The sequence below is a fragment of the Ascaphus truei genome, chromosome 19 (assembly GCF_040206685.1).
Source record: "Ascaphus truei isolate aAscTru1 chromosome 19, aAscTru1.hap1, whole genome shotgun sequence".
In the NCBI taxonomy this organism is placed as follows: domain Eukaryota; kingdom Metazoa; phylum Chordata; class Amphibia; order Anura; family Ascaphidae; genus Ascaphus; species Ascaphus truei.
In genome coordinates this window covers 23,342,408-23,362,535 of record NC_134501.1, presented here as the reverse complement: position 1 = coordinate 23,362,535, position 20,128 = coordinate 23,342,408, and the positions used below count along the sequence as shown (strand labels likewise).

The 20,128-nt window shown below is 46.0% G+C and overlaps 1 protein-coding gene across 2 annotated transcripts in view; it reads left to right on the top strand.

The window, feature by feature from the left end:
* The window catches only part of LOC142470061 (galanin receptor type 1-like), a 43,233-nt gene that overhangs the window by 21,692 nt on the left and 1,413 nt on the right, over positions 1 to 20,128 (top strand). The window contains exons 3-5 of one of the 2 annotated variants that reach the window (XR_012789155.1): positions 19,384 to 19,647; positions 19,736 to 19,983; positions 20,099 to 20,128. The exon at positions 20,099 to 20,128 is cut by the window's right edge and continues 1,413 nt beyond it. Coding sequence is in view for 1 of the 2 variants with exons in the window: in XM_075576963.1 (XP_075433078.1) it covers positions 19,384 to 19,647; positions 19,736 to 19,753 (282 nt within the window). In the remaining variant the exon portion in view is untranslated. Of the gene's footprint in view, positions 1 to 19,383; positions 19,648 to 19,735 lie in introns of both variants that reach the window. The other variant, XM_075576963.1, reaches the window with a different exon arrangement.

The following is a 20,128-nucleotide window of genomic DNA, read 5'->3' as shown; positions in this document are numbered from 1 at the left end:
AATAAAAGTGGTTTCCCAAAAACCCATAAATAAATTGGCATATGAGGGTGCGAAGGAGGTCCCCATAGCCGTGCCCTGTGTTTGTAAATAGTAAGTGTTATTAAATAAAAAATAGTTGTGCTGTAATAAAAAGATAATAGAATCAAGGATGAAAGTGCTCTGTGCAAGGTGGATATTTGAGTGATTAAGAAAATAACTTATAGCCTTAATGCCCAGTGTGTGATTAATAATAGTGTAAAGGGAGGTCACATCTAATGTGACCCACCGATAGGAATGAGTCCATGTGATATACATCTTCCATCTCATTTGCTTTGTTTTTAAACGTTGCGCTTTTGTAGTTTTTTAACTTTTATTTTGAATATTTGTTCATCATATATTTTTATTGTCACTAAATTTGTGTTTTGTTTTTTCCTGAGTGTCTCCATTGTGTTATATACTCCTTAGCTTTGCCCAGACAGTATACACTTTTTTATTACATGTGTTATTGGGTTATATACTATCTAACAAACAGGCTATACCAAACAAGCATGCGATATACACAGAGCGTGTGACGTCATTAGTAGAGGTGGGAGCAAGAGTCCGTGGCTCCAATGCTAGTCTCATTACTTAATTATTCACCCATGCCTTGCGCGATTGGCTGACAGGGCATCCAATGGGATGGGGGCCTCACCAAATCACGCGATAGTAACAGAGCGGGTGACGTCACAGTTGGGGGCGGGAGTTATACTACATAATGGAGAACTCAGTAGACGCGCAGTTACTCTTTGATAAAGGGACAACTGTCCTGAAACGCGTCAGAGTCTTTGCTGTATACTTTTGATGACCACCTAATAAATCGATTTTTAACTGGAACTGGTGTGCAGCCCCCAATTTCTACAAACAGCAGTGCTCCGCCGTCGGACCCCACGGGACCACCTTCAACTTATCTGAGATGCAGGCGTGATGCACGCACACCTCTGAGTCTGAGCAGCTGTTCCACTGAGGCTCCATCAATCATTTATGGGTATGTACTTTGGTTTTCTGGGGATTTAGACAGTGCCTTTATGGTATATATAGAGTTCTGTGTTTTTTCTCCAGTTATACCTGTACACCTATTTGTATTATACCATATAGAGCCTCATACAGCTTAGTATATGCTCCTATGACCAGACATATGTTAATTGAGACTTCAATCAAGTCATTTCCAAACACAGCTGAGCCCTGAGGATTGGGATCATTTCCCATACATACAGCTAACGTTTACTTATCAGGAGCTCGCTGTATATGGACTTTTATTACATTCAATACAAGGGGCTGCTAGCAACACCTACTTTTATATACATCATATTTTTATATTTGTGGATCATCAAGGAGTTTATTTTAGAGATGGAAGACAACACTGAGGAAGTTATATCTGATATTCCACTGAACACCACCTTTGTCCAGAAATGTGCAGACAACAGCGCACATAAACGCAGAGCAGCACATGTCTTCACAGGGACTATATCAAATACATGTGAAGACTCATTAGACCTTACAATGTACTTTGCCAAGCTTGAGAGGGCTTTAACAACAAATTTGAGACTTTGGTGGGACATCAGAACTTTAGATAACTACGTTATTTCTAAAAGGATCCCTAGGGGCCTAAGAATTAAAAAAATGCCCTCCTTTGGTTTCTCATCCAAGGGATTTGAAGCAGAATGGGTCAAAGTATTAGATGACTGCTCAATGAAACTGATGGACCTAATTATTAAAACTAAGATCCAAGAGAGGAATGTAGTGAAAAAGAGTATTAAAGAACTACAACAAAGTTTACATACTTTTAGAGGAATGACTGACTTTGATGATATGGATAACAAACTAAGCAAAGACATTGAGAAGATAGAGGTCGATATTATGTTAAAGAAGCAATCAAAATTTGACAGAGACCGTATTGATTACGAACGGAATCAGATATACAGTTGGCAAAAACCACCACCTGCACAATATATAAATAGACAGGACAATACACAAAGGAGAAACTCTGATAGACGCTCCAACTACCAGCGAAAATCCACTCCAAAGAAATCAATTCTTAAAAAGAACACTGATACCTCTAGTATGTCAGATGTATCTGATAATGAGACACGCCAGTCAGCAGTATCCTTTTCTACGGATGATGAAGGCGATAAACGTAGAGACAATACTGATTATGAAACTCGCCAGATGAGGTCTTCTCTAGAAACCACAACATCTTACGATTTGAGGAGTTCAAAAAACTCAAAAAACTATTCAAAAGGACAAGGCGCTCGTCCAAAAGACGTGGCGCAAGCCAGAGGAAAGAGGGACTATTAGCTAACCTTACAAATGTTATTAACATCTCAGGGGTGTCTCTCACAGATGGAGAGGTGACAGTGCTGGAGAAAGGTCTTAATTTCGCCCTCAGCGAGGATTTTGACCTCTTCAGCACTGTCATCGATCTCCAAAAATATGTGAGAAAGTTATCTCTTAAAAAATTCTTTCTTTCTAGGGCTATGAATAATACTGACATTCTTCTGCTGGCTAATAGAGATGAATTTGATTCGCCCCCTTCCCCTGTTGATATACCAACTAAATTGTCCTTTAGAGAATTGACCGTAATTCAAGATATGAATGATCTGCTCACTGAACAAGAGTCAGGAGAGCCTTCAATAATTGATGTTGAGCAGCAATTCAATTTCCTGGTAGAGAGTAAACATACAAATTTAAAGAATAAATCAGTTTTTTGCCCGTTTTTCAGTAAAGGTGCTCATATTGAAACCTTTGAAAAACTGGTCGAAAAGGATCTACAGATATTGGCAAGGGGCTACAAACTGTCTACATCACAACATAATAATCTCTCAAAGATTGAGAAGTTAAATCTTAATCTATTTAGGGAAAGGAGTGACATAGTCATTAAAAATGCTGATAAGGGTGGAGCGGTGGTGGTTATGCATGCAGATTTTTACTTACAGGAGGCCTTGAGACAGCTCGGCAATACAGAGGCATACTGCAAATTAGAAAGAAACCCCACAGCTCCATACCTTATTGAGATAAGAGAACTCTTGGAAATGGGCAGGGAGTTAGGAGTCCTAACACAAAAAGAATATCAGTTTATTTATAACCAATCTCCCACAGTACCTATTTTTCACCATCTCCCAAAGATCCATAAGTCTCTGGTCAACCCTCCAGGGAGACCAATTATATCGAGCATTGGATCTTTGGGAGATGGTCTCTCTAGGTACGTGTATCAATTCTTGCAACCCATGGTCAAGATGTTACCGTCATTCTTGCGAGATTCTATTGACTTGTTGACAGATATACAGGAAATCACATGGACTCATTCCTATCGGTGGGTCACATTAGATGTGACCTCCCTTTACACTATTATTAATCACACACTGGGCATTAAGGCTATAAGTTATTTTCTTAATCACTCAAATATCCACCTTGCACAGAGCACTTTCATCCTTGATTCTATTATCTTTTTATTACAGCACAACTATTTTTTATTTAATAACACTTACTATTTACAAACACAGGGCACGGCTATGGGGACCTCCTTCGCACCCTCATATGCCAATTTATTTATGGGTTTTTGGGAAACCACTTTTATTTTTGGTGATGCTAACCCATTTAGACAGTATATCATTTATTATCGTCGCTATATAGACGACTTATTAATTATTTGGTCTGGTAATACATCCATCTTTCACAAATTTCTTGTATATCTGAACGACAATGTCTTTAACCTCAAATTCACTTCAAATATACATGAAAGCGAGAGTGACTATCTTGACCTACATCTATACGTAGATTCTGATCTTAGAATTCAAACTAAGATGTTTAGGAAAGAAAACTCCAGAAACTCCCTGCTCATGGCCAACAGTGCACATCCCAGACCCCTGATCAGAGGGATTCCGAAAGGGCAATATCTGAGACTTCGGAGACTATGTTCAACAGATGAGTAATTTCTGAGTCAGGCACAAGAACTATCAGAAAGGTTCAGATGTAGGGGTTACAGGGATGAAGACATCAATAGTGCCCTAAATCTTGCACTAAAAATGGACAGGTCGACACTTCTAACACAAAAATCTAATAAACAAAAACAATCAAGATCCCTAGATGGATCACCGTTGTTTATTACTACATACTCTAAACAGGCCAACCAGATTAGAGCCATTCTGAAAAAACATTGGGACATACTGAAACTAGATAAAGATCTAGAGACATATATACAAGACCAGCCAAAGATGGTATTTAAGAAGGCAAAAACAATAGCCAACAAAGTGTCGCCTAGTTTGTTTGATCCCAACAAAAAGAACTACAAACTAAAAACCAAAGGCTTTTTCAGATGTGGAGATTGTAGAATGTGCCGACATGCTTCCCCCATAAAACACATAAGAAATGTGAACACAAAGAGAACTCATACTCTCAATTCCATGATGACATGTAATACAAAATTTGTGATATATCTCCTTAGATGTTCATGTGGAAGTTCATATGTAGGCAGGACAATACGCCCACTAAAAGAGAGGATTGTTGAACATGTTAGAGCAATCAGAAATATGGATGTGAGATACCCTGTTGCACGTCATTTTGCAAAGTGCCAATCAGGTTCCCTGACGAATTTCTCTTTTAGCGCGCTTGAACACATAAGGCCACATGTGCGTGAAGGAGATAGAGAATCTCTCCTCAATAAGAGAGAAATGTTCTGGATTTATGCCCTTGGGACATTGGCACCCAGGGGCATGAATCTAGACTGGGAACTCAAACATTTTTTAGATTAAAATCTTGAAGAGTGATGTACTTTGCACGATCATCTGCTATACCGGCTATTTATGTATATATACATGTATAAATTACGGTTATGCTATCTATACATCTGTGTGTTACAAAGAATACTGGTATAATTTATTAGAGAGATGTATCTGAGAAAACGTTTGTTACAATACATTAGGTTAAGGTTGTGTACATTAATATAAAAAATAGTATGTCTAACCTCATGAATCTGCTTTTTGTACATGCAAAAGATATTATCATATAGGTACTCTGAACTAATCATATTGTTTCTCTCTTGATTAGAATAATAGCAGTATTGTATGTGGTCTATTCATAAGAGCAGTCAAATGTTATCATTAGAGGGCTTGATTCAAATGAGCAGTTGAATGATCTTGTTTCAGTAGGAATATGTAAGACACTTATATGAAATTTCACTATGATCAGGATGTATTTTTCAGACGTCATTACTAGTCTATTTCCAATATATAAGACACGTATATGAAATTTCACTATGATTAGAATGTATTTTTCAGAGGTCATTATTAGTTTATTTCCAATATATACATCTTCCATCTCATTTGCTTTGTTTTTAAACGTTGCGCTTTTGTAGTTTTTTAACTTTTATTTTGAATATTTGTTCATCATATATTTTTATTGTCACTAAATTTGTGTTTTGTTTTTTCCTGAGTGTCTCCATTGTGTTATATACTCCTTAGCTTTGCCCAGACAGTATACACTTTTTTATTACATGTGTTATTGGGTTATATACTATCTAACAAACAGGCTATACCAAACAAGCATGCGATATACACAGAGCGTGTGACGTCATTAGTAGAGGCGGGAGCAAGAGTCCGTGGCTCCAATGCTAGTCTCATTACTTAATTATTCACCCATGCCTTGCGCGATTGGCTGACAGGGCATCCAATGGGATGGGGGCCTCACCAAATCACGCGATAGTAACAGAGCGTGTGACGTCACAGTTGGGGGCGGGAGTTATACTACATAATGGAGAACTCAGTAGACGCGCAGTTACTCTTTGATAAAGGGACAACTGTCCTGAAACGCGTCAGAGTGTTTGCTGTATACTTTTGATGACCACCTAATAAATCGATTTTTAACTGGAACTGGTGTGCAGCCCCCAATTTCTACAAACAGCAGTGCTCCGCCGTCGGACCCCACGGGACCACCTTCAACTAATTACAGGCCTGTATCAAGCCTTCCTTTCCTAGATGAGAAATTGGTGGCAGTCCAACTTTGAGTCCCAACGGGAGAAAGCGAGATATGAATATAGTTATTATAATGAACACGCTGTGCTGTATAATGATGATGATAAGTATCTCTATCTACCGATTATAAACATGTTTAACTGTATAATGATGTATAGTATCACTATACACATCCAGCTTCCTGATAACGAACATGCTGTGTTATATAATGAAGCCGATTACTTCTATATACTACATACAGTGATAATGAACCTGCTGCATTGTACAATGACACTGAGTATCTCTACACCCTTATCACCAGCATGCTACTCTGTGGAATAATTCCGAATTCATTGTACACCTCCATCCCGTGATAAAGGAAGCACAGCATTTTAAGTAACACTCGTTACCTCTCTAATTAATTAAGCAATTAGCTGCTGCCGCAGGAGACCTCACGTGAGGTGCGACGGGCCAATCTCAGACTTTCCTAAAATATTCAGGTATAAACACACAGCGACGTTCGTTAGAATGGCCAGGCAATTAGGGACCACAGCTTTTCTGCAACAGAAAGTGGAACTTGTTGAGCGTTTATTTAACCTGTTTATTTGTCTTCTCCATGGACCATAAATCAGGATTAATGAGTTAGTTATCTGGGCTAACTGCTAAGTTAACGAGCTCGTTATCCAAGTCTTTATTTGCTCTTCCACTGTCTTAATTACAGTGATGAGGCGCTGTCGTTAACACAGAAGAGTGAGAGCGCTGTCGTTAACACAGAAGAGTGAGAGCGCTGTCGTTAACACAGAAGAGTGAGAGCGCTGTCGTTAACACAGAAACATTGTATATTATGTGGCTGGCTCGCATATTAACCCCTTCTTCGCTTGCAAAGCGTTACCGCTCTATTAACGAAAAAAGGTGTGCACCCTCCTTGCCTGGCACAGACTTCCGGCTCATACCCCTGCCCGGAGCCTAAATAACCTACCCCCCCCCCCCCCCTCCTGACGGCGCCCCCTTACGGGCCCTTTTAGGGGGTCACTCACTCGTAAGTTTCCTACAAGGAAAAAGACAAGCCACCATCTGCATATGTTTACGTGGCCAATGACGTGGCCAATGACGTAGGATCTGCCGTCAATCACAGCCTGAAAATGTTGTGATGAAATGACTTTGTTACGAGATAGGCGGCAAATCTTCCGCAGTCTGCTCCCTTGTGTGGTTTTAATGAGTGTCCATGGCAGCAGCCATTTTAACCTCCCGGGGCGGTACGAGATACCTCTAGAATTGAACTCCAGAATTTGAAAAAAGGGCGGGATTGCTAAGGAACAGCAACAGTAGCATTTTGCAATGGTGGTAAAGACGAGACATTTCATTTTTCTAGGAGGAAAATGGAGAGAAACCGGAGATTGGTTAATTGGGCATAAAGAAAACACAAAACTGAATAGAAGTAAAATGATGTATAAAAAAATGAATATATAAGATGCGTCGTACTCACTATAAATATATAGATAATATAATATGTGAAAAAATATGATTTCATATCTTTTATGGATATGGCGCCATAGTATGCCGCAGCGCAGTACAAAGAGAGGCAAGACAAGAGCAAAACATTAAATACAAAGAAGTTAAAACATAATGAAACACCTGCCCCCTCCCCCCCATTTCTGTCCTTTCTCTCTTTTTCTAGCCTCTCTCTCTTGATGCCCCAAGGGATTCCGAGGCCTCGCTGATCCTGGCGATGCTCTCTTCTATTCTTTCCCCCTTACATTAAAAAATATCATTGTATTAGGCTATGCATATTATATTATGTATGTTTATTGTTGATTCGCCTAATAAAAATATTTGGGGGGGGGGGGGGGGGGGAAACATAATGAAACAATAGGTAATGAGGTCCCTGCTCCTGGTGGCGGGAATGAGAGGAAGGAATAAGGCCTGGTACCCGCTGCGCTCGTTGGCGCGGGCGGCAATGTAGCGAGTTCCCCAGCAGCAGGGGAATCCTCGCGAGCCGGTCCCGGTCCCCCCTGGCTGCACAGCTGACTACACGCTGTGGCGCGTCAGCCGCTAGGAGACACCACAGAATGGTGTTCCCTAGCGTTGACGCGTCACGTGGTGTGGCTGTGAGCCAATGGGGAGGGGAGGCTGCGGGAGGAGGAGAGGCTTCGGGGAGCGGGGAGGAGTGTGGAGTGAAAGCAGCGTGAGTGCCTGTCTGTGTATGTGTCTGAGTGCGTGAGTGCCTGCCTGTGTGTGTGTATGTGTGTTTGTGTGTCTGTGTCTGTGTGTGTGTATGTGTGTGCCTGTCTGTGTGCGTGCCTGTCTCTGTCTGTGTGTGTGTGTGTATGAGTGCGTGCGTGCCTGTCTCTGTCTGTGTGTGTGTGTGTGTATATATGTATGTATGTATGAGTGCCTGCGTGTGTGTGTTTTTTTTACTTACCTGCAGCCCGTGGCAGCCCGTGGCAGCCCGTGGAGGGAGGGGGGGGAAGAGTAGCGGGTCCCGCCGCTCAAGCCACGCCCCCCCTCCCTGTCAATCCTCCCACTCCCGCCCACCTCCCGCTCCGGCCCCTCACGTCATGGCCGCGCCCCCTCACGTCATGGCCGCGCCCCCCCCGACCCGTTTGGCCACGCCCCCCCCCCCGCTCCCAGAAAAGTATCCTGTAGACCGCAAATCGAGGTACAGCGAGTTGCACGCGCCGCCGGCAAGCAAGCCAGCCGTGCAGACGCGTGCAACGGGACCTTAGCCTTAGGGAGGAGGAAAGCCGGAGGTTATAAGCCGAGAGGAGACTGCGTGGGGAAGAGTACTTGGGTATTAGATGGGAAGTAGAGAGAGGGGATGTGTCTTGGAGAGATTTGTAGGTGAGATCCATGACTTTGATTCTCCTGGGTTTGGCGAGCCAGTGTAGGGATTGACACAGAAGACATAGAATGGTTGGTGAGGTAGATGAGAAACCACATGGACTGAAGGGACGACGTGGAGAAGAGAGGCTGTAACTGCAGTAGCTTGGAGATCATTGGGGAGGCTTCATCCAGCAGTGGGCAGACGCGGGCTGAAGTTGATGAGAATATAAATCATCGGAAGAAGAGGAGACCACCTAGGAGCAGGTTACAGTCGGGTTCGACTGGGAATTTTCTGGGGCTCGGTGTAGTGGAGTTTTGGCGGGGGATTTGTCACCTCCATAGCAGCATCTCCTCCTGCTACGTTGCCTTGTCTTGGCGACATGGTTTTGTGGCGTCGCGGTGTCATGATGTCGCATTGTCATGATGACACATCATCACATAATTGCAGGAGGAGATGCTGACCTCGGAGAGAAGGTAAGAGGCACTTCCCAAGACTCTGTGCTCTCCCCCGGCAATCAGTTTCAATGTTGTGGGGAAGAGCGTGGGTCGTCTGTAAGTGCGGGGCTCGTGTGAAGAAAGGTTTTTCTTTTTATCAATGTTTTGGAAGTGGATGGAATTGGTGAGGTCCTTGATGTGTGGTATCAAGGAGAGGGAGGAATCACGTATGACAGATACACTTCTGGATTGTGGTATCGGGACGGGAGGAAATTGGATTTATCTATGGTCAGTGAGACTTCAGGTATAGGAATTAGAGGGAAAGAAAATGATTTCTTCGTCCGACCACGCAGTCTTGGCCATGGAACGTCATCAAGATTGACAAGGATCAGTGGGGAGCAGGTCAGAGAGGACCAGTGGGGAGAGGATCATCAGTGGGAGGGTATCATCAGAGAAGGACGAGGAGCGGATAATCGGAGAGGAGCAGTGAGGAGCGGATAATCAGAGAGGATCAGTGAGGAGCAGATAATCAGAGAGGATCAGTGAGGAGCGGATAATCGGAGAGGATCAGTGAGGAGCGGATAATCAGAGAGGATCAGTGAGGAGCGGATAATCGGAGAGGATCAGTGAGGAGCGGATAATCAGAGAGGATCAGTGAGGAGCGGATAATCGGAGAGGATCAGTGAGGAGCGGATAATCAGAGAGGATCAGTGAGGAGCGGATAATAAGAGAGGATCAGTGAGGAGCGGATAATCAGAGAGGATCAGTGAGGAGCGGATAATCAGAGAGGATCAGTGAGGAGCGGATAATCAGAGAGGATCAGTGAGGAGCGGATAATCAGAGAGGATCAGTGAGGAGCGGATAATAAGAGAGGATCAGTGAGGAGCGGATAATCAGAGAGGATCAGTGAGGAGCGGATAATCAGAGAGGATCAGTGAGGAGCGGATAATAAGAGAGGAGCAGTGAGGAGCGGATAATAAGAGAGGATCAGTGAGGAGCGGATAATAAGAGAGGAGCACTTGGAAGCGGAAAATTAAAGAGGATCAGTGCGAATCAGATAATCAGAAGGACCCGGAATTGCGATAAACTAGTTGTATTTGATAATATTGTGAGTGCATTACTTACACACATCATTTTTATATAATACACGGATTTACGCTCTTTTCTGCGCTTGCTGTCGTCTATTCTTTATGTGGATAGAGCAGATTTAATACCTGTGGAACTCTTCCCAAATGTATAGTGACTCCGTGGAACCACTTACCGATATATAACACCACATTATATCCCATGCACGTATAAATATTATTGCTGCAGTAGGGCAGATATTTTCTAAATGCACTAGCAGCTCTTATATAATGTAGCATTTAGATGACTAAATTACTATTGCATAACATTTCATAACGTAAATGATCATATTAAAAATATGGGAAATTAAAATGGCGTCCTGAGGAATCGCATGTTACAAGATTGGGGGGGGATCCCTAATAATCCCTTATAGAACATTTGGGTTCCACAGAACAGTTGAAGGCTGAATGCACCAATCCCGCCACACAATGCACCTATATATATATTGTAATAAACTCGTAGCTCATGTCATGCTTATTACGCAGGCAGCCATATTCAGTGTTACTCGCCATTTGCCCACATCACTTCATCTACTTGTGTTTGATGTGCCTGGTTGGATTGTCAGCTCCTCGGATCACTGTAGGGTTATGTCTGTATTGTTCCTCTTTGCCGGGCAGTACATGCACGTTTTGTTTTGGGGTGGGGAGGATTGGGGGGGAGGGAGGGTGATGTATCAAAGACAAAGTGGGTCATAAAACCTGCACTTTGTGTGGGGTTTTACCAAAGACAAACGAGTCCACGGAATGGCAGCTCACCCCGTGGCAGGTTGTAATATATCTGTGCAATGCGTTGCAGGACACTGGCAGTGAATGGGTTAACCAGACGCAGCTGAATAACAACGCTGCAGAATATATTGATGCGCAAATTACAAAATACCCCAGAAATCAAACTCTTTGTCAGTTGCCACGGAAACCAAAGAGCCTCATTCAGCTGATAAGAGATGCAGGGATCAAGTGTCTGAAGCACGGATACTCAGCCACTGTGTTAGCAGATGCATGAGGGCCATTTAGGGCACTTCAGTGGGGTGTATTTATCTACAAGATGACCGGACAGAGCACGCAGAGGCCAGGCCTACCCAGAATCCCCTGCTGCCGCTTGTCGCAGCTAACTGAGGGTCTACGTGGAAAAGTTTCCTGAAAGGATCAATGTACGGCTGTGTTCCGGCCTGGAAGGGGTTAAAAAGAAAAAAGACACACATATATAATTAATACATGTGTGTGTGTGCATGCGTCAGAGATGTCAGCTGCCAAAGACCGAAATTCGTGACATTTGCAGGTTTTGAGTCCATAAATATTATTTTAATGCAAATCTGACTGTTTTGTTTTTATCAGTGTAACTTCACTGAAGCCCATTAGGCTGAGATAATAGTCCGCACTGGCGTGCGTACGCGCGCATGCCTCTCGCCCGCGCGATGGGTGAATTCAGTTTCCAGCGATTGGGGAGGCATGGCAGAAGCGCCACCAGGCTGGTTCGCCATGATTGGCCGAACCGCTCACGTGACGCGGCCGTCGCTTGAAAAGACAACGTATTTTGTCGTTTCAATAATGGCGGTCATGCCATTGCGCTCCATCATGCGTGCGCAATAGGGGCGGACTCATAGGGATTCTCGCTTGGAATCCAGTTGAGTTCCATCTCTGTCCAACGATGGTCATTTCTTCTTGCGCTTATACTGTGTAAATAAGTTAATCAGCTGATGCTGAAGAGATGTACCAACCCCGCTCACACAGCGTCCTTTTCTGGGGGTTTACTGTTACTTTTTCCCCTCCCTGACGACTGGACATGTCACTGGACTCGACTGGCTCCGAGGGGAGCCAGTCCAAAAAACTGTATTCATTGCCCTTTACGAAAGAGCAGAGGTGACAGAGACAGAAGGAAAGGGACAGACGTGGTTAGTAAGGTGACATGAAGGGTGCAGGGTTAATATCAGAGGTATAAGAAACTGCTGTCATTACTCACCTGTTACCCACTGTCCCTGATTGGAGTATTTATGGTGAGTCCAAGCCACTCCGAATCATTACCACTAATTATCCGGATATTAAAAGACTAATTGCCGGGAAAGATCACAGCGCATCGGGTGTTGTATTGATTACCTATTTTTAGACGGCTGTTGTTTGAATGATTTCTTGCCTTACCTGTGTGCCGAGAAAGCCAGGCGCCAAGGCTGGGATTGAAATCCCAATGTTTCCTGAATCCTAACCTCCGCTTTTGTAACGTTGCTGAGAAGTCGGGTTACACGATAAGGAAATCCCGCCTGCAAGGTTTATGCAAATCGAGGTTATAACCAGGGGTTCTCCTGGGCTGATGCGGGTTATTTTCAACTCCGGGGACTCCCCGGTAACTGGTGAAGTTAGGGGTGTCTCTGCACCTACAGGGGAAGCAAAAAACCTGTTAAAATCTCGCTCATCCCTTGAGCCAATAAGAAGCCACAACCTCATCTGTTGCTGCTTCCAATTGGACGCTCATTTAAATCCCCCGGAGACCCCAAGAATTTACACTGGTGTTTCAGGAACTGCGGGTCACGGGATTTCTCTCCACCACCGCTAAGGTAACGTGCATTAGCATTTATTAGTGTTAGGGGTTAACATCAGGGGGTTTTAGGGTAAGAGGACTGGGGTAAGTTTTTTATAGTAAGGGAATGCGGTAAGGGTTTTAGGCTGAGGGGGTTTTAGGGTTAACGTTAGGGGCTTACCTTGGCAGCAAAGCGGCCGGCGGTGACATCTCCCTGCAATGAGGCGAGCGGCGTTTAAATACCGCCGGCGACTTGGTCGCGGCAAAATTAATAGATGTCCTAGACCAGGTCCCGGAAACTTAACATTGCCTGTTTCACTTGAGAGGAACCTCGGTACCAACCCGGTAAAAAAAAAATCTATCAATTTTTGGCGGGATTGCCGCGTCGAGCGTACAGCACAATGCCCCGCACTTCTTACGTGGTAAAATAACGACTCAAGTAGGAGTAAGGCGGTGTTACATAATAAGCAGCGCTCGGCGCAGACTGGGGGCTATCCACTTAAATCTACCGAAACGGGACAAAACCCCCAGATTTATCGGAGGAACGCAGTTGGAGTTTCTCCTCCGGCAAATCTAGTGCTGTCTGTTTTTTTGCAGCCAGGAGACCAGAATAAATAACCGTGGGGTATACCACGCGTGCTCTTCCGTCACGCGCCATCACGGTATTTACGTGTGCTAATAAACACGGCCGCGGTTTCATCCTGCGCTCCCGCGAAATTTGCCCAAAGTTTACTTTAGATTCGGGAACCTGTGCCAGGAACGTGACGGGGTTTGCAGGGAACGTGGGGAACTAAGAAATATTTGCATTTCACCAGCGCATGCGTTGCCCAACAATAAGAAAGAGGTCCATGGTGTAGAGGACATTTCTTTTCCCAGGCCGGCCGGCGACTTTCCCGGGGCCCAGGAATAAAGTCTAAACCTGGGCCTGTGGGATGGGGGGGGGGACAGTGTGGGCAACTGGCAGCCTCTCAAGAGGGAGGGGAGACCCATCTGTACCCCATTATTCCGGTTGGGCCCGGCAGAGGGAGGGGCCCAGCCGGTCACGGAAGTTGCGCCCGACTCCTGATTGGCTGAGCTCCCTTGACTTCTGGGAGTCTCTCTTCCAATGTCCAGGAGCCCCCCCACAAATTTCCAGGAGCCCCCCTCCAACTTCCGGGAGCCCCCAGAAGTTCCTATGTCCAGGAGCCGCCCCCCACCCCCCACCCCAAACGTCCGTGCCCCGGACTTTTGTCCCTGCTTCTCCCTGATACCAGAGGGTGGTATATAAGAGTGGGACAGGACACTATACTGCACTGTTATGTAGCAGCAGTCCTGCATAATAAGAAATGGTCACAAGACAAGCATCGCGCAGACACGAGGATGTGTTGATGTAGAGCAGTGCTGTGTAGCACCCTCCAGCACTGGAGGGGTTAAACGTGCCGGCGGCATGGAGACCTGACGTGATATAAAAAAACATTAATGTTCTTTAAATTGACATTAAATACACTAAATACAGCTCGCACGGGGGCGTGTCGTGTCCTGGTGGGAAGCGCAACTGCAAGAGAAACAGGAAAATGGGTGTTATATGTAATCGCTGCTCCCTGCTGCTCCTCGTCGCTGCTCCCTGCGGCTCCTCATCGCTGCTCCCTGCGGCTCCTCATCGCTGCTCCCTGCGGCTCCTCATCGCTGCTCCCTGCGGCTCCTCATCGCTGCTCCCTGCTGCTCCTCATCGCTGCTCCCTGTGGCTCCTCATCGCTGCTCCCTGCGGCTCCTCATCGCTGCTCCCTGCTGCTCCCTGCGGCTCCTCATCGCTGCTCCCTACTGCTCCCTGCTGCTCCTCATCGCTGCTCCCTGCGGCTCCTCATCGCTGCTCCCTGCTGCTCCTCATCGCTGCTCCCTGCTGCTCCTCATCGCTGCTCCCTGCGGCTCCTCATCGCTGCTCCCTGCGGCTCCTCATCGCTGCTCCCTGCTGCTCCTCATCGCTGCTCCCTGCTGCTCCTCATCGCTGCTCCCTGCGGCTCCTCATCGCTGCTCCTTGCGGCTCCTCATCGCTGCTCCCTGCTGCTCCTCATCGCTGCTCCCTGCTGCTCCTCATCGCTGCTCCCTGCGGCTCCTCATCGCTGCTCCCTGCGGCTCCTCATCGCTGCTCCCTGCGGCTCCTCATCGCTGCTCCCTGCGGCTCCTCATCGCTGCTCCCTGCTGCTCCTCATCGCTGCTCCCTGCGGCTCCTCATCGCTGCTCCCTGCTGCTCCCTGCGGCTCCTCATCGCTGCTCCCTGCGGCTCCTCATCGCTGCTCCCTGCGGCTCCTCATCGCTGCTCCTCATCGCTGCTCCTCATCGCTGCTCCCTGCTGCTCCTCATCGCTGCTCCCTACTGCTCCTCATCGCTGCTCCCTGCGGCTCCTCATCGCTGCTCCCTGCTGCTCCTCATCGCTGCTCCCTGCTGCTCCCTGCGGCTCCTCATCGCTGCTCCCTGCTGCTCCCTGCGGCTCCTCATCGCTGCTCCCTGCTGCTCCTCATCGCTGCTCCCTGCGGCTGGGTAAGAATGTTGAATTATACATTGTCACATGTTTTAAATATACAAATAAGAACAAAAAAAGGGGGAATAACTGTAGTATTGCTGCTTGAATGTGTGTCTCACCCCATCCCCAGGCAATGTGTCCCCCCTCCCCCTCCAGGCTGTCCCCCCCGCCCGCCCTCCTCAGACTCTGTTATCGTCCCTCCCAGGCTCTGTGTCCCCCCCTCGCTGGCGCTCCATGTCGTTGCCCCCAAACCCTGTCCGACCCCCCCTCTAGGTTCTTTGTGTCCCCCGCTCCCAGACCTTGTGTGTCCCCCCACCGTAGGTTCTGTGTATCGTCCCCCACCCAGGCCCTGTATCATCCCCCACCCAGGACTTGTGTGTCCCGCTGACTGTTTCCCCATCCCAGGCTCTGTATCATGCCCCCCCCCCCATGCTCTGTGTCGTTTCCCCCCACCCCCCCATGTATCTATTTGATGTCCGTTTAGCACTGTTCTAGGAAACACATTATAACCAGCTCTCAGCGTGATGAGTGAGAACGAACCTCTTGACACCGAATGACTTCTCTGTAACATGATCTGTGTGCCGTCCCGGCTGCCGTGTCTGGCTCTCAGCATCTCACACGTTAAGACCTGCGCTTTCTTAGATTGCAAGCTCCTGGGACCAGGAATCCTCCCCTTACACTGTTAGCCGTATACGGACTTCCAACCATAAACTCCCGTTAAGAATGACAGCAGGGAGTCAAGTTAAAAAGCAGGGGCTGCAAAGAGCCTAACCCCGCTCAGGGATAACCTGTGTGTGAGAGACTGTGTATTCTAGGAAAGCCGTATCTGTATATCGGAGAGCTACAATATCTCAGGAAAGGTTGCCTGCTGCCAGAGGAGGAACTGACGTAGGGGTAAATGTGACTTCTTTTAATAAAGGTCAAGCCCGCCATTACCCCTACATGTCAGTAATACATTCATATTGGTTGTGTGTGTGTGTGTGTGTATATATATATGTATATATGCAGTGTTCGACAAACCTATACATTTGCACGCCCCGGGCGAGTGGATTTAACATCGTGGCGAGCTCCTATTGGTCCAAGCAGCACACATGTGGTACTAGGTGGCGAGTAGATTTTTTTGTTCGGCGAGTAGATTTTTTGGTCATTTGTCGACCACTATATATATATATATATATATATAACAAAAAGAAGACAGGGCGGCTCCCATAGTATAATACTGTAATAGATGATTTAATGATAAATGCTGCTAGATTACAGACACTTACAAATGATATAAAGGTAATAAGCAGTTATTAAAAAAATCTTGGCGCTTCACCCGTTAATCCATCCGTTTGCCGAGCCACGTGCAGCTGGTCTGATAGACTCCCGTTGCGGACGCCAGGAACGTGCGCGCGCACTCAGTCTCTTCCTGGTGTTCAGGTCTCGCGATAGCTGGTAACCGGGTAGTATCACAAGATCCAGGCACAGTTCAATAGACACACCGTGCGCTGCTCCAATATAGGAATTGAACGGAATGGCGCCAGAGTGATAGCAAATGTACTTCTAGTATTTCTGATGTTTAAAGTCCAATATTGACTCTTTCCCTACGCGTTTCGTCGCTGCATGCCACTTCCTCAGGGGAAGGGAATTTTTTTTAATAACTGCTTATTACCTTTATATCATTTGTAAGTGTCTGTAATCTAGCAGCATTTATCATTAAATCATCTATTACAGTATTATACTACGGGAGCCGCGCTGTCTTCTTTTTGTTTTATAGATTAAAAGGAAAGTGGTTGGTCCTGAAGACTGGCAGCGACACCCAGCAGCTGATACAGACACTCATCTTTTTTTCTTTTTGGGGCTTTTTTCCCTGTTTTCCCTCTTCCCCCCTTTTTCCCTCTCTCTTCGTTGTGTTTTTTGTTGTCTTTGTTTGTCTGTTTGTCTTGTTGTGGTATATTGATACCCCACATTGAGCCCACTGCTCTTCATTTGGTATTTTATTATGTGCACATACTTTTTTATCCAGTCTTCCTAGCTAGCACAGCAGTTATATTTTTATATATATATATATATATTTTTTTTATATATATATATATATGCACTACAGGTACCAGGGGTTAACTCTGTCCTCAGGAGAAATGTTGCAAAGTTTCATGTGACCTTTCCATGTAACTGTTTTCATGATTCTCTTTTAATGTTGCTTGTTAAACCCACCAATCAGGGGCTGGGTCATATTGAAGGCACCTGGCCTTATCCCTCTATTAATGTTTCCATGTTGCATGAGGTATAAAGGTGGGGAGGGAGGCCCTGTTAGTTCTATGGCTAAGAGAATTCCAGTCAGAGTTCTAGGGGAAATTCCAGCTACAGCTGGTTCCAGCCAGAGCCAGCCAGTTCCAGCCAGTTCGAGCTGGTCCCAGCCAGAGCCAGCCAGTTCCAGCCAATTCGAGCTGGTCCCAGCCAGTTCCAGCAGCAGTATCAGGTCCTAGAGTTCAGGGCACCTGTGAGGCCATTGAGGGTCTCTGAAGTGGTGCTTGCTAAACACTGCGTGGGAGCAGAACTGGAAACACTTCATGGGGGTCCACGCACCTGGGTCTGTAGGGTGCTCCCCTGTACCCCAGGTGGCAGTGTAAGTTTTCTGTACTGGACAGTTGTGGATATTTTTTTCCCCCCCATTAAATTCATTTTATTAACTCTGTTGTCCTATCTGCCGAATTGAACCCTGGTGGGATTGTCCTGGTCTCCCGTGACCCCCATATTTTCGCAAACCATAGTAGGGCTGGGGGTCTTTTATTAAAACATGTACAACCCTCTTGAATGGGTTATAAGGTGTCTTCCAGCGCCAGGAGGTGTCTTATGTTGTAGCACCACTTAGTAATTTGGGCCCAATGTCAAGACTTCACCTTTATATAGAGAGAAGCTTTGCACGAATTCAACGATCAAAAAGAAAATATCACGTGAAATAAATGTCAATGTTACTAAGATTTCAGGTGTCAGTTATTTCTATTATTATTATCCTCCTTGATTGAGAGAAAGTGGCCGAAAAACAACATTGTAACACCACCCAATATGCGCAGTCGTGTAAATGTGGGAACAGCACACGGCATTTATATCACATCTCGCACACACACGCTGCTCCCGTCTGTCCTGTACCGAGAGAATTAGCCCGATGTCTGCAAATCTGAGGGCTCCGTTGGCACACACAATTCTCTTGTTTCCCTCAGACTCCGCGGTGCTGATACTATTCTGTGTGCTGTGAATTACACGCCAATGGGAATGTAGCATGGGTTATATATACAGTACAGATCTGGCGGTAATCTAGACGTCGAGTCCAGACATTCAGTACTTGCTGGCTCCATTTTGTTGCTGAAATCTTAAGCAGAATTGGCTCCCACTCCCTTGGGTTCCTATAAAACCGTACGCCATGTTTCAGGGGTTCTTGCGGACGTGATTAGAACTGCTCCGTCCCTCTGCAAAGATTATTACTCATTTATAACGCTGTTTCACAAATGTTTGTCCGTCTAAGAATGGGTGTGACTGACCACGGACCGCTCTCGCTGCAAACCCCCAGATATATACAGTACTCTGCTACTCAGGATAGCAGGAAGTCATCAGATATGTCAAGACCCTAAATCAGTGCGGTTTGAGGGTTCTAGACTAAAAACTGAAATTCAAAGGAAAACTACCAATTTTGTATTTTTTAATCTGTGCTTCCCCCATGAGACACTGATGCTAAAAATCTGTGACACTGACTCCAAACTAGTGAGGGGCACAGAGTCAGCGTTGACTTGTCTGCACAGTGTTTGTTTGAGGTCAGTCGCTTTGGGGTCCGGGGGGTGGTGTCTCAGTATTTTTATCCACGCTCCTCTATACTGAATTAGACCCAGATTTACTAAATAGTGCTAAGCCTTAGTGAATCTTCATTCAAGTGTGTAAGATGTGTTGAACCTTAGCACCATTTACTAAATCTGGGCCTTACAGTTCTCTGATCGCCACATATGTTGAGGCTATTATTATCTCACTCTGACTCCCTTGTTCTCCCTCTTACAGACGGCTCAGACGGTTCTCCTGGTGGTGGCCGTCTTCTTGGTATCCTGGATGCCTCACCACATCATCTCCATGTGGGTCATCTTCAGCGATTTCCCCCTCAACAACGCCACCTTCGCCTTCCGCATCATCTCGCACTGTCTGGCCTACGGCAACTCCTGCATCAACCCCATCATCTACGCCTTCCTCTCGGAGAACTTCCGCAAGGCCTGCCGCCAGGTGTTCACCTGCCGATTCCTCCTGCAGCCGCCACCCGAGGAGAAAGTGGTAAGGATGCGCATGGAGAACTTCTCCACCACACATTCCACCACAAACGTGTGAAGCCTCAACGTAAAGCTTCGCCTTGGTTTTACAGGTCTCGGCAGTCCTGTAGAAGACTCGGAGAAGGAGGCATGGGGCAAGCATGACTCACTTGGAAGGAGCATCCTTAGGCTGAAGCCTGTGTGAAGGAGTTTTGGCACGCGGAGATATGTCGGCAGCCTTGGCCAAGAATCGGACATTGGTTTCCATTTTCCCTCACGTCTAGTGACGCTTGTAAGTCCTACGTAGCTTTTCAAAGTCGTTGCCAAGGCCGTGAAGTCAAGCGGGTCATGGTGCTGGAGGGTAAGGAGCGCTAATAATTCTTGCCAAACCTACAGTCCCGTTTTTTTAGAGGATAAAATTACTTGGTTTCAAAAGTTTAAAAAAAATCCAAACACTTCTACTTTATTTCCTGCAGTGTAAACCTTGTGAAATCAATGCAGCGTCC